Here is a 14,012-nt window from a genome sequence, read left to right on the forward strand (position 1 = left end):
GACCATGAAAACCCATTTCCCAAAACTCCTGATGCACAGTTCTTCTGCTGATGTTGCTTCAAGAGGGAATTATTAACTCTGTAGTGAGTAATGCAACAGATGATAGCCGCCTTTAACAGGTTTCAGCACTCAGCAACCCCACTTTGTGAGTTTACATGCACTACCACTTAGTGACTGGGCTGTTGCCGTTAGTCATTTCCACTTCACAATAAAAGCATTTACAGTTGACTGGGGGCAGATCTAACAGGCCAGAAATTTAAAAACGAAACTTGTGGCAAAGGTGGTATATAATGACAGTGCCACATTTAGTCACTGAGCTCTTCAGTACAACCTATTGTACTGCCAATGTTTGTAAACAGAGATTTCATGGCAATGTGCTGGATTTTACCTGTTAGCAATCGCTGTGGCTGAAACACCTGAACTCCATAATTAGTAGGGGTGTCAACATCATTTTGGCCAAAGTGATGTTTTATAAATATGCAAAATATCAAAATAAAGTTTTGCACTAGTGACTTTGATTTTTTATTTATTTACTTACATAGTAAAACTTGAATGAATGAAAATAATGTTTTTGTGGATATGAAATGTGAAAAAGTATAGGTATTCTAATGTTAATACAGTGTGAAACCATGATGTCTATTTCAAGTAAAGTAAGCAGATTTTCTATTAGCTATAGAACCGAGAACTTCTGTAACTATTTACACAGCAATTTTCTTCAGAAGTAGAAAGAACACAGATTTGTCAACTCTTTTTATTATAGTTTTCTTTTCATTCACAACAGTAGTTATCAACAAAACAAACAATTCATGGGAGCCAGGATTCACCATCTTATTTATTAGTGAGAAAAAACAGGCACAAATTTAGAAAGACACTGAGAGTGTAAGAGGAAAGATGTTTGTATGTCTGTTTGTTTGTATGTGTGTATATATATATATATATATATATATATATATATATATATACACACACATACACACAATATATTTAAAGGGATATTGTTAACAAATGAAATACTCTTCTCACATTGTGTTTAACATAGCTTGTGTTTAAAGTAGCTAAAAAGTGCAATAAGAAAGTGCCTTCATTTTAGAGCATTTCCTTATAGCCCTAGTGCTTGCATATAACAAGGTTTTAACCTCAACCCATAGTTAGACACCAGCTTCAGTGCAGTAATAAATGATTGGTCTGTAGCTCACCAAAACAAGTTAAAGAGACAATGAACCCAAATTTTTTTATTTCATGATTCAGATAGGGCATGCAATTTTAAGCAACTTTCTAATTTACTCCTATTATCAAATGTTCTTCATTCTCTTGCTATCTTTATTTGAAATGCAAGAATTTAAGTTTAGATACCGGCCCATTTTTGGTGAACAACCTGGGTTGTTCTTGCTGATTGGTGGATAAATTAATCCACCAATAAAAAAGTGCTGCCCAGTGCATGAACCCCAAAAAAGCATTATTTTTAAAATAAAGATAGCAAGAGAACGAAGAAAAATTGATAATAGGAGTAAATTAGAAAGTTGCTTAAAATTGCATGCTCTATCTGAATCACGAAAGAAAAAATTGGGGTTCAGTGTCCCTTTAAGAACAAGACATATGTATGTAGTCACCAATCACCAGCCATGTCTAGCTCTGCAGCTGGCTTCAACTGTTTTAACCCCTTTGCAAGGGTAAATCAAATAGTTCTATGCAAGCTACAATGAAAAATAAACACATATTCACTTGTATATCCCTTTAACATCTGCTAAGGAGTTAAACATATGGTAAAAGTTGTGTGCCCAGTGGTCTCCCATGTCACTCTATATTAGAATGTGGCTGGTTATTGAAGGGTACATATGTATTTTGCTCTTGATGGGCACCAAGCCGTATCCTAATCAGAAATGGCGATGTATTACATCAGAGGCTAATTTAGGTTGATTCATTGCATCATTTTCTGGACTTTAGCAGTGCATTGTATTAGAATATGTGTTAGCACTGCAGGAATTTACATTTTCTGATAAATCGGTCAATCATCTCAAAAGATCTTTCAGGCTGGTCATAAGGCAAGATGTGGCCTCCACCTCTAACAATTACCTAGAAATGATAGAAATAATTAATGAAAACTATTTTTTGTTATATGCAAAAGTAAGCAAACATTTTCGGGTAAAAAAAACAACAACAAGAAACAAATTTGCACATACTGATAATTTCTTCACACTTAAAATAGAACAATATCAGCATTAGTGGGCCCTGACTATAGGACCATAGGACAGATACTGGATCTAATTTGCATCATATAAAAATCTAAAACAAACATCAACATAGGTTTGTGGAACTACCCAAAGATTGAAAAATTATTTACATTTTCCAAGATTTTATTTTTTTTAAATAAAAACATACAATCAGATTCCTAAAATATACTCTGGAACTGGACTAAACCATCTAGATAAGCACAGTCCCTCTGTAAATAATGCACGTGCTGTTGAAAAACATTTACAGCAAACAAGTGGATAATGTATTCAAAACATTTTCAAATTCACCCAGTTAGTTTATAGCAAGTCTGCAGAGTATTCTTGCAATTACAACATGCTTCCTTGTTCTTTACATTGTTGAATATATAAGGAACTACATATTACATATAGACAAATATATAGAAACTAGGTCCCATTTTTTGCAGTACAGCGGTCCCACCCCTTGCTCTCTCTTTCTCCCCTCTCTTTTGCTCTCTCTTTCTCCCCTCTCTTTTGCTCTCTCTTTCTCCCCTCTCTTTTGCTCTCCCCCCTCTCTTTTACTCTCTCTCTCTCCCCCTCTCTTTTACTCTCTCTCTCTCCCCCTCTCTTTTGCTCTCTCTCTCTCCCCCTCTCTTTTGCTCTCTCTCTCTCTCCCCCCTCTCTTTTGCTGTCTCTCCCCCCTCTCTTTTGTTGTCTCTCCCCCCTCTCTTTTGCTGTCTCTCCCCCCCCCCCTCTTTTGCTGTCTCTCCCCCCCCCTCTTTTGCTGTCTCTCCCCCCTCTCTTTTGCTGTCTCTCCCCCCTCTCGTTTGCTGTCTCTCCCCCCTCTCGTTTGCTGTCTCTCCCCCCTCTCGTTTGCTGTCTCTCCCCCCTCTCGTTTGCTGTCTCTCCCCCCTCTCGTTTGCTGTCTCTCCCCCCTCTCGTTTGCTGTCTCTCCCCCCTCTCGTTTGCTGTCTCTCCCCCCTCTCGTTTGCTCTCTCTTCCCCCCTCTCGTTTGCTCTCTCTTCCCCCCTCTCGTTTGCTCTCTCTTCCCCCCTCTCGTTTGCTCTCTCTTCCCCCCTCTCGTTTGCTCTCTCTTCCCCCCTCTCGTTTGCTCTCTCTTCCCCCCTCTCGTTTGCTCTCTCTTCCCCCCTCTCGTTTGCTCTCTCTTCCCCCCTCTCGTTTGCTCTCTCTTCCCCCCTCTCGTTTGCTCTCTCTTCCCCCCTCTCGTTTGCTCTCTCTTCCCCCCTCTCGTTTGCTCTCTCTTCCCCCCTCTCGTTTGCTCTCTCTTCCCCCCTCTCGTTTGCTCTCTCTTCCCCCCTCTCGTTTGCTCTCTCTTTCCCCCTCTCGTTTGCTCTCTCCCTCCCTTTTGCTGTCTCTATCCCTCCCTCTCTTTTGCTGTCTCTCCCCCCCCTCTTTTGCTCTCTCTTCCCCCCTCCCTTTTGCTCTCTCTTCCCCCCCTCCCTTTTGCTGTCTCTCCCTTCTCTTTTGCTCTCTTCCCCCCTCTCGTTTGCTCTCTCTTCCCCCCTCTCGTTTGCTCTCTCTTCCCCCCTCTCGTTTGCTCTCTCCCTCCCTTTTGCTGTCTCTCCCCCCTCTCTTTTGCTCTCTCTTCCCCCCTCTCGTTTGCTCTCTCCCTCCCTTTTGCTCTCTCTTCCCCCCTCTCGTTTGCTCTCTCTTCCCCCCTCTCGTTTGCTCTCTCCCTCCCTTTTGCTGTCTCTCCCCCCTCTCTTTTGCTCTCTCTTCCCCCCTCTCGTTTGCTCTCTCCCTCCCTTTTGCTCTCTCTTCCCCCCTCTCGTTTGCTCTCTCCCTCTCTTTTGCTGTCTCTCCCCCCTCTCTTTTGCCGTCTCTCCCCCCTCTCTTTTGCCGTCTCTCCCCCCTCTCTTTTGCCGTCTCTCCCCCCTCTCTTTTGCCGTCTCTCCCCCCTCTCTTTTGCCGTCTCTCCCCCCTCTCTTTTGCCGTCTCTCCCCCCTCTCTTTTGCCGTCTCTCCCCCCTCTCTTTTGCCGTCTCTCCCCCCTCTCTTTTGCCGTCTCTCCCCCCTCTCTTTTGCCGTCTCTCCCCCCTCTCTTTTGCTGTCTCTCCCCCCTCTCTTTTGCTGTCTCTCCCCCCTCTCTTTTGCTGTCTCTCCCCCCTCTCTTTTGCTGTCTCTCCCCCCTCTCTTTTGCTGTCTCTCCCCCCTCTCTTTTGCTGTCTCTCCCCCCTCTCTTTTGCTGTCTCTCCCCCCTCTCTTTTGCTGTCTCTCCCCCCTCTCTTTTGCTGTCTCTCCCCCCTCTCTTTTGCTGTCTCTCCCCCCTCTCTTTTGCTGTCTCTCCCCCCTCTCTTTTGCTGTCTCTCCCCCCTCTCGTTTGCTGTCTCTCCCCCCTCTCGTTTGCTGTCTCTCCCCCCTCTCGTTTGCTGTCTCTCCCCCCTCTCGTTTGCTCTCTCTTCCCCCCTCTCGTTTGCTCTCTCTTCCCCCCTCTCGTTTGCTCTCTCTTCCCCCCTCTCGTTTGCTCTCTCTTCCCCCCTCTCGTTTGCTCTCTCTTCCCCCCTCTCGTTTGCTCTCTCTTCCCCCCTCTCGTTTGCTCTCTCTTCCCCCCTCTCGTTTGCTCTCTCTTCCCCCCTCTCGTTTGCTCTCTCTTCCCCCCTCTCGTTTGCTCTCTCTTCCCCCCTCTCGTTTGCTCTCTCTTCCCCCCTCTCGTTTGCTCTCTCTTCCCCCCTCTCGTTTGCTCTCTCTTCCCCCCTCTCGTTTGCTCTCTCTTCCCCCCCTCTCGTTTGCTCTCTTCCCCCCTCTCGTTTGCTCTCTCTTCCCCCCTCTCGTTTGCTCTCTCTTCCCCCCTCTCGTTTGCTCTCTCTTCCCCCCTCTCGTTTGCTCTCTCTTCCCCCCTCTCGTTTGCTCTCTCTTCCCCCCTCTCGTTTGCTCTCTCCCTCCCTTTTGCTGTCTCTATCCCTCCCTCTCTTTTGCTGTCTCTCCCCCCCCCTCTTTTGCTCTCTCTTCCCCCCTCCCTTTTGCTCTCTCTTCCCCCCTCCCTTTTGCTCTCTCCCCCCCTCCCTTTTGCTGTCTCTCCCTTCTCTTTTGCTCTCTTCCCCCCTCTCGTTTGCTCTCTCTTCCCCCCTCTCGTTTGCTCTCTCCCTCCCTTTTGCTGTCTCTATCCCTCCCTCTCTTTTGCTGTCTCTCCCCCCTCTCTTTTGCTCTCTCTTCCCCCCTCTCGTTTGCTCTCTCCCTCCCTTTTGCTCTCTCTTTGCTCTCTCCCTCCCTTTTGCTGTCTCTCCCCCCCTCTCTTTTGCCGTCTCTCTCCTCCCTCTCTTTTGCCGTCTCTCTCCCTCTCTCTTTTGCTGTCTCTCTCTCCCTCTCTCTTTTGCTGTCTCTCTCTCCCTCTCTCTTTTGCCGTCTCTCTCTCCCTCTCTCTTTTGCCGTCTCTCTCTCCCTCTCTCTTTTGCTGTCTCTCTCTCCCTCTCTCTTTTGCTGTCTCTCTCTCCCTCTCTCTTTTGCTGTCTCTCTCCCTCTCTCTTTTGCTGTCTCTCTCCCCCTCTCTCTCTTTTGCTGTCTCTCTCCCCCTCTCTCTCTTTTGCTGTCTCTCTCCCCCTCTCTCTCTTTTGCTGTCTCTCTCCCCCTCTCTCTCTTTTGCTGTCTCTCTCCCCCTCTCTCTCTTTTGCTGTCTCTCTCTCCCCCCCCCCTCTCTCTTTTGCTGTCTCTCTCTCCCCCCCTCTCTCTTTTGCTGTCTCTCTCCCCCTCTCTCTCTTTTGCTGTCTCTCTCCCCCTCTCTCTCTTTTGCTGTCTCTCTCTCCCCCTCTCTCTCTTTTGCTGTCTCTCTCCCCCTCTCTCTCTTTTGCTGTCTCTCTCACCCTCTCTCTCTTTTGCTGTCTCTCTCTCCCTCTCTCTCTTGCTGTCTCTCTCTCCCTCTCTTTTGCTGTCTCTCTCTCCCTCTCTCTTTTGCTGTCTCTCTCTCTCCCTCTCTTTTGCTGTCTCTCTCTCCCTCTCTCTTTTGCCGTCTCTCTCTCCCTCTCTCTTTTGCTGTCTCTCTCTCCCTCTCTCTTTTGCTGTCTCTCTCTCCCTCTCTCTATCCCTGTCTCTCTCTCCCTCTCTCTATCCCTGTCTCTCTCTCCCTCTCTCTTTTGCTGTCTCTCTCTCCCTCTCTCTATCCCCGTCTCTCTCTCCCTCTCTCTATCCCTGTCTCTCCCTCCCTCTCTCTATCCCCCCTCTTCTGCTCTCTCTATCCCCCTCTTCAGAGTTCTTGGCAGCCGGCCCCGGCATGCCCGGCCACGCCCACTCTGCACCCGCCCGGCCATGCCCACTCCGCACCCGCCTGGCCACGCCCACTCCGCACCCACCCACTCCACCACACGACACCAGGTCAGTTGGAAGGCCAGGTGTGTTTGTCCTCGCGCGCAGTCTCTACTGCGCATGAGAGCTTCGGACGAACACACTTGGCCTTTTATTATATAGGATATGCTAGATGGATACCTTTCTCCCCTCTATTTTGCTCTCTCCCCTCTCTCTTCCTCTCCCCCCTCTCTTTTACTCTCTCTCTCCCCCTCTCTTTTGCTCTCTCTTCCCCCCTCTCTTTTGCAGTGTCTATCCCTCCCTCTCTTTTGCAGTGTCTATCCCTCCCTCTCTTTTGCAGTGTCTATCCCTCCCTCTCTTTTGCTGTCTCTCTCCCCCCTCTCTTTTGCTGTCTCTCTCCCCCCTCTCTTTTGCTGTCTCTCTCCCCCCTCTCTTTTGCTGTCTCTCTCCCCCCTCTCTTTTGCTGTCTCTCTCCCCCCTCTCTTTTGCGGTCTCTCTCCCCCCTCTCTTTTGCTGTCTCTCTCCCCCTCTCTTTTGCTGTCTCTCTCCCCCTCTCTTTTGCTGTCTCTCTCCCCCCTCTCTTTTGCTGTCTCTCTCCCCTCCTCTCTCTTTTGCCGTCTCTCTCTCCCTCTCTCTTTTGCTGTCTCTCTCTCTCCCTCTCTCTATCCCCCCTCTTCTGCTCTCTCTATCCCCCTCTTCAGAGTTCTCGGCAGCCGGCCCCGGCATGCCCGGCCACGCCCATGTTGCACCCACCCGGCCACGCCCACTCCGCACCCGCCGGCCACGCCACTCCGCACCCGGCCATGCCCACTCCGCACCCGCCTGGTCACGCCAACTCCGCACCCGCCCACTCCACCACACGACGCCAGGTCAGTTGGAAGGCCAGGTGTGTTTGTCCTCACACGCAGTCTCTGCTGCGCATGACAGCTTCGGACAAACACACGGCCTTTTATTATATAGGATATGCTAGATGGATACCAAAGAAGACTGGAGCTGATTTTCCAAGATCTTAAAAGAGCTTGTTGGACTTAAGTAAATTTAAGCAAGGTTTTCCCATCTTTTTCAAGGGACTTCTCTGTTACGACCATTAAAAAGTATAGTAGCTTAAGGTTATCCCAACATGGGTGAATGCTACTTTAAAATATATATATTACAATGGATTACAGAATTACGCTGTAGTTGAAACACAGAAAGATACTTCTTGATTTACATATTTAAAAAGGTTCATGTGAAAACATTTACAACAAAAATGATATATACTTGGTAAATATGTGATTGGATAACTTATATTTCGATTTACTAGATGAAAAGATTTTCTGGGATTATAAAATAAGAACTGCATAATATCCCATAATTAGATGTAGCCACTTCAAAGCTAACTACGCTAATTATATCCTGGAAATAAGTCCCTGAGAGAAGCAAAAAGGTCAAAGAAACAAAAACATGTACGTTTACGTTTGTTCTTAAAGTTTAAAAATGATTTTCATTTTGGAGAACATAGAGTAAATTGTAAAACATTATAAGCACTCATCAGTCGGCTGCGGTGCTACCACTATACCACAGAGTGAAAAGAACTTGCTTTTTCATGAACTGTGGTCAGGAGATTCTAGAGATTAAAGGTCAATTAAATATTACAGCAGTGAATAGAAACTGGCATGAAATTGGGACAATAATTTGACTGTGGTCAAAATGTTTCTTTAGAAACTACAGCTCTGAGTTGCTAACAGTACATAAGACTACAGCACTCTAATACATTTTACCACCAGTTTGTCTCTATAGCATAATCTATCCCAGCATTAAAGAAATCGGTGGCACTGTTACATCTTATTTATTATAAGCATAACAATGACAAATGTATGAGAATGAATGAATGCTAGAGGCTCGTAACATATATATATATATATATATATATACATACATACACACACACACACACACACACACACACTGTATATATATTGTATATACACAGTTTTATGATATAAAGTAATAATCCTGACATTTGTTGAGTTCTCCAGTTGTTTCTGATAAATGTAACTTATCCAGTCAAATCAGGATGTGACTTCTTTTTTTGTTTGTTTTTTCTATTTCTCATTTGTTCACAATTTTGTTGGTAATTTTTTAATGAAATTTCTAGATGGGTAAATTGCTGCTCAAATGCTTTTTTTGGGACTTAATTGTTTTATAGCGCGGTCTTGCCACCAGCGTTGAGACTGCTCTAATCCACAAAGCCTGCTGGAGGGAGTGCATTAATAGCGTGTTCTTTCTAGACTTGTGCTATTATGTCCTGAAAAAACCCTTAACGACCAGTGACATACAGGGTACATTGTGGTCATTAAGGGGTTAACCAAAACAATAACAGTAGAGCTATTATCTTATAAACAAATAACAGTTGGCACAAACAGAGCAAGATAATATGCAAAATAGATAACAAGAGAACTGTTGTAAAATGATGCTTCTATACAGATTTTTAGCCATATGGAGCATGTTTGTCTATATAGACAATTATAATAGAATGGCAAATATAAGCAGAACATTTGTTTTAAATGTTATAAATTAACCTTAAAAATAAATACAGATAAATATAATAATAAATATTTTTCCACACTATTTGCTTAAGTACTTTGAAGCAGACAGGGGTATCCCTAGTTATATATTAAAATAAAATAGGTCAAACTTTAAAATGTAAAAAACTAAATTTATGCTTACCTGATAAACTTATTTCTTTCTTGACACGGTGAGTCCACGGATCATCATAATTACTGTTGGGAATATCTCTCCTGACCAGCAGGAGGCGGTAAAGAGCACCACAGCAAAGCTGTTAAATACCACTCCCCTACCAAATTTATCAGGTAAGCATAAATGTTGTTTTCTTTCTAATGACACAGTGAGTCCACGGATCATCATAATTACTATTAAGAACCAATACCCAAGTCAGAGGACATGGATGATGAGGGAGGGACAAGACAGTAAACCTAAACAGAAGGCACCACTGCTTGAAGAACCTTTCTCCCAAAAGAAGCTTCAGCCGAAGCAAAAGTATCAAATTTGTAAAATTTTGAAAAAATGTGTAAAGATGACCAAGGGGCAGCCTTGCAAATCTGTTCTACAGAAGCTCCATTTTTGAAGGCCCAAGAAGAAGAAACAGCCCTTGTGGAATGAGCCATGATTTTCTCAGGAGGCTGCTATCCAGCAGTCTCATACGCCAAGCAAATAACACTCCTCAACCAAAAAGAAAGAAGTAGCCGTAGCTTTCTAACCCTTGCTCTTCCAAAAAAAAAAAATCAACAAATAAAGAAGAAGATTGGCGAAAATCCTTAGTCGTCTGCAAATAAAATTTTAAAGCACGCACCACATCCAGGTTGTGCAACAAACGCTCCTTATGACAAGAAGGATTAGGACACAAGGACACAAAGAAGGAACAACAATCTCTTGATTAATATTCTTATCCGAAACCACCGTGGGAAGGAAACCTAAGGCAGTACGCAGTACTACCTTATCAGAATGAAAAATAAGGAAAGGAGATTCACACTGCAACTCTGAAAGCTCCAAAACTCTTCAAGCTGAAGAGATAGCAACCAAAAACAAAACCTTCCAGGATAACATTTTAATATCTAAAGAATGCATAGGCTCAAACGGAGCCTGTTGAAGAACTCTAAGAACCAAATTAAGACTCCAAGGAGGAGGAGTAGCAAGCTTAAACATAGGCCATATTCTAACCAGGGCCTGATAAAAAGACTGAACATCTGGCACATTCGCCAGACATTTGTGCAACAAAATAAATAAAGCTGAAATTTGACCCTTCAAAGTACTTGCAGGTAAACCCTTCTCCAGACCCTCCTGGAGAAAAGACAAAATCCTAGGAGGCCTAACTCTACTCCAAGAGTAGCCCCTGGATTCACACCAAAACAGATATTTACGCCATATCTTATAATAAATCTTTCTAGTCACAGGCTTACGCGCCTGAATCAGTCTCAATAACCGACTCAGAAAAACCACGCTTGGATAGTTTCAAGCGTTCAATCTCCAAGCAGTCAGCTTCAGAGAAACGAGATTTGGATGAAGGAAGGGCCCCTGAAGTAGAAGGTCCTTCCTTAATGGAATACTCCAAGGTGGAAAAGATGACATCTCCATCAGATCTGCATACCAGATTCTGCAAGGCCATGCTGGTGCAATGAGAATCAATGATTCCCTCTCCATTCTGATCCGAGCAATGACCCGAGGAAGAAGAGCAAACAAAGGAAACACGTATACCAGATTGAACTTCCAAGGAACTGCCAGAGCATCTATCAGTACAGCCTGAGGATCCCTTAACCTCGACCCGTACTTCGGGAGCTTGGCATTTTGACGAGATGCCATGAGATCCAACTCCGGCTGCCCCATCTGAGAATCAAGCTGGAAAACACCTCCGGATGAAGTTCCCACTCCCCCGGATGAAAAAGTCTGTCTGCTCAGAAAATCCGCTTCCCAATTGTCCACCCCTGGGATGTGGATCACAGACAGACAGCAGTTGTGAGCCTCCGCCCACTTAATAATCTTGGCTACCTCTGTCATGGCCAAGGAACTCTGAGTTCCTCCCTGATGATTGATGTAAGCCACTGACGTTATGTTGTCCGACTGAAACCTGAAAAAAACAATTTATGCTTACCTGATAAATTTATTTCTCTTGTAGTGTATCCAGTCCACGGATCATCCATTACTTGTGGGATATTCTCTTTCCCAACAGGAAGTTGCAAGAGGATCACCCACAGCAGAGCTGCTATATAGCTCCTCCCCTCACTGCCATATCCAGTCATTCGACCGAAACAAGCCGAGAAAGGAGAAACCATAGGGTGCAGTGGTGACTGTAGTTTAATTAAAATTTAGACCTGCCTGAAAAGGACAGGGCGGGCCGTGGACTGGATACACTACAAGAGAAATAAATTTATCAGGTAAGCATAACTTATGTTTTCTCTTGTTAAGTGTATCCAGTCCACGGATCATCCATTACTTGTGGGATACCAATACCAAAGCTAAAGTACACGGATGATGGGAGGGACAAGGCAGGAACTTAAACGGAAGGAACCACTACCTGTAGAACCTTTCTCCCAAAAACAGCCTCCGAAGAAGCAAAAGTATAAAATTTGGAAAATTTGGAAAAAGTATGAAGGGAAGACCAAGTTGCAGCCTTGCAAATCTGTTCAACAGAGGCCTCATTTTTAAAGGCCCAGGTGGAAGCCACAGCTCTAGTAGAATGAGCTGTAATCCTTTCAGGAGGCTGCTGTCCAGCAGTCTCATAGGCTAAACGGATTATACTCCGAAGCCAAAAAGAAAGAGGTTGCCGAGGCCTTCTGACCTCTCCTCTGACCAGAGTAAACAACAAACAGGTTAGATGTTTGGCGAAAATCATTAGTAGCCTGTAAGTAAAACTTCAAGGCACGGACTACGTCTAGATTATGCAAAAGACGTTCCTTCTTTGAAGAAGGATTAGGACATAATGATGGAACAACAATCTCTTGATTGATATTCTTGTTAGAAACCACCTTAGGTAAAAACCCAGGTTTTGTACGCAGAACAACTTTATCTGAATGAAAGATCAGATAAGGAGAATCACAATGTAAGGCAGATAACTCCGAGACTCTTCGAGCCGAGGAAATAGCCATCAGAAAAAGAACTTTCCATGAAAGAAGTTTGATCAATAGAATGAAGGGGTTCAAACGGAACCCCTTGAAGAACTTTAAGAACCAAGTTTAAGCTCCATGGAGGAGCAACAGGTTTAAACACAGGCTTAATTCTAACTAAAGCCTGACAAAATGCCTGAACGTCTGGAACTTCTGCCAGACGCTTGTGTAAAAGAATAGACAGAGCAGAAATCTGTCCCTTTAAAGAACTATCTGATAATCCTTTGTCCAAACCCTCTTGGAGGAAGGACAATATCCTAGGAATCCTAACCCTACTCCATGAGTAATTCTTGGATTCACCCCAATGAATATATTTACGCCATATCTTGTGGTAAATTTTCCTGGTGACAGGCTTTCGTGCCTGTATTAAGGTATCAATTACTGACTCGGAGAAGCCACGCTTTGATAGGATCAAGCGTTCAATCTCCATGCAGTCAGTCTCAGAGAAAGTAGATTCGGATGATTGAAAGGACCTTGTATTAGAAGGTCTTGTCTCAGAGGCAGAGTCCATGGTGGAAAGGATGACATGTCCACTAGGTCTGCATACCAGGTCCTGCGTGGCCACGCAGGCACTATCAATATCACCAATGCTCTTTCCTGTTTGATTTTGGCAATCAGACGAGGGAGCAGAGGAAACGGTGGAAACACATAAGCCAGGTTGAAGAACCAAGGCGCTGCTAGAGCATCTATCAGTGCCGCTTCTGGGTCCCTGGACCTGGATCCGTAACAAGGAAGCTTGGCGTTCTGGCGAGACGCCATGAGATCCAATTCTGGTTTGCCCCAACGAAGAACCAATTGAGCAAACACCTCCGGATGGAGTTCCCATTCCCCCGGATGAAAAGTCTGACGACTTAGAAAATCCGCCTCTCAGTTCTCTACACCTGGGATATGGATCGCTGACAGGTGGCAAGAGTGAGTCTCTGCCCAGCGAATTATCTTGGAGACTTCTGACATCGCTAGGGAACTCCTGGTTCCCCCTTGATGGTTGATGTAAGCCACAGTCGTGATGTTGTCCGACTGAAATCTGATGAACCTCAGTGTTGCTAGCTGAGGCCAAGCCAGAAGAGCATTGAATATTGCTCTTAACTCCAGAATATTTATTGAGAGGAGTTTCTCCTCCTGAGTCAATGAACCCTGAGCCTTCAGGGAGTTCCAGACTGCACCCCAACCTAGAAGGCTGGCATCTGTTGTTACAATTGTCCAATCTGGTCTGCGAAAGGTCATACCCTTGGACAGATGGGCCCGAGATAACCACCAGAGAAGAGAATCTCTGGTTTCCTGATCCAGATTTAGTAGAGGGGACAAATCTGTGTAATCCCCATTCCACTGACTGAGCATGCATAATTGCAGCGGTCTGAGATGCAGGCGCGCAAATGGCACTATGTCCATCGCCGCTACCATTAAGCCGATTACTTCCATGCACTGAGCCACCGTGGGGCGCGGAATGGAGTGAAGAACACGGCAAGCATTTAGTAGTTTTGATAACCTGGACTCCGTCAGGTAAATTGTAATTTCTACAGAATCTATTAAAGTCCCTAGGAAGGAAACCCTCGTAAGAGGAGATAGAGAACTCTTTTCTTCGTTCACTTTCCACCCATGCGACCTCAGGAATGCCAGAACTATCTCTGTATGAGATTTGGCAATTTGAAAGCTTGACGTCTGTATCAGGATATCGTCCAGGTAAGGAGCCACCGCTATGCCTCGCGGTCTTAGGACCGCCAGAAGTGAGCCCAGAACCTTTGTAAAAATTCTTGGGGCTGTAGCCAACCCGAATGGAAGAGCTACAAATTGGTAATGCCTGTCTAGAAAGGCAAACCTCAGGAACTGATGATGATTCTTGTGAATCGGAATGTGAAGGTAGGCATCCTTTAAGTCCACTGTGGTCATGTACTGACCCTCTTGGATCA

At 45.1% G+C, this 14,012-nt stretch overlaps 1 protein-coding gene across 1 annotated transcript in view; it reads right to left on the minus strand.

Moving 5' to 3' along the window:
* Positions 1–737: 737 nt before the first annotated feature.
* Positions 738–14,012, minus strand: part of CPVL (carboxypeptidase vitellogenic like) — a 1,090,549-nt gene continuing 1,077,274 nt past the window's right edge. Inside the window, exon 13 of the mRNA XM_053714190.1 lies at positions 738–2,073. Within this exon, the coding sequence (XP_053570165.1) occupies positions 1,969–2,073 (105 nt within the window). The 3' untranslated portion in view covers positions 738–1,968. The remainder of the gene's footprint in view (positions 2,074–14,012) is intronic.

The sequence above is a fragment of the Bombina bombina genome, chromosome 5 (assembly GCF_027579735.1).
Source record: "Bombina bombina isolate aBomBom1 chromosome 5, aBomBom1.pri, whole genome shotgun sequence".
Taxonomy (NCBI): domain Eukaryota; kingdom Metazoa; phylum Chordata; class Amphibia; order Anura; family Bombinatoridae; genus Bombina; species Bombina bombina.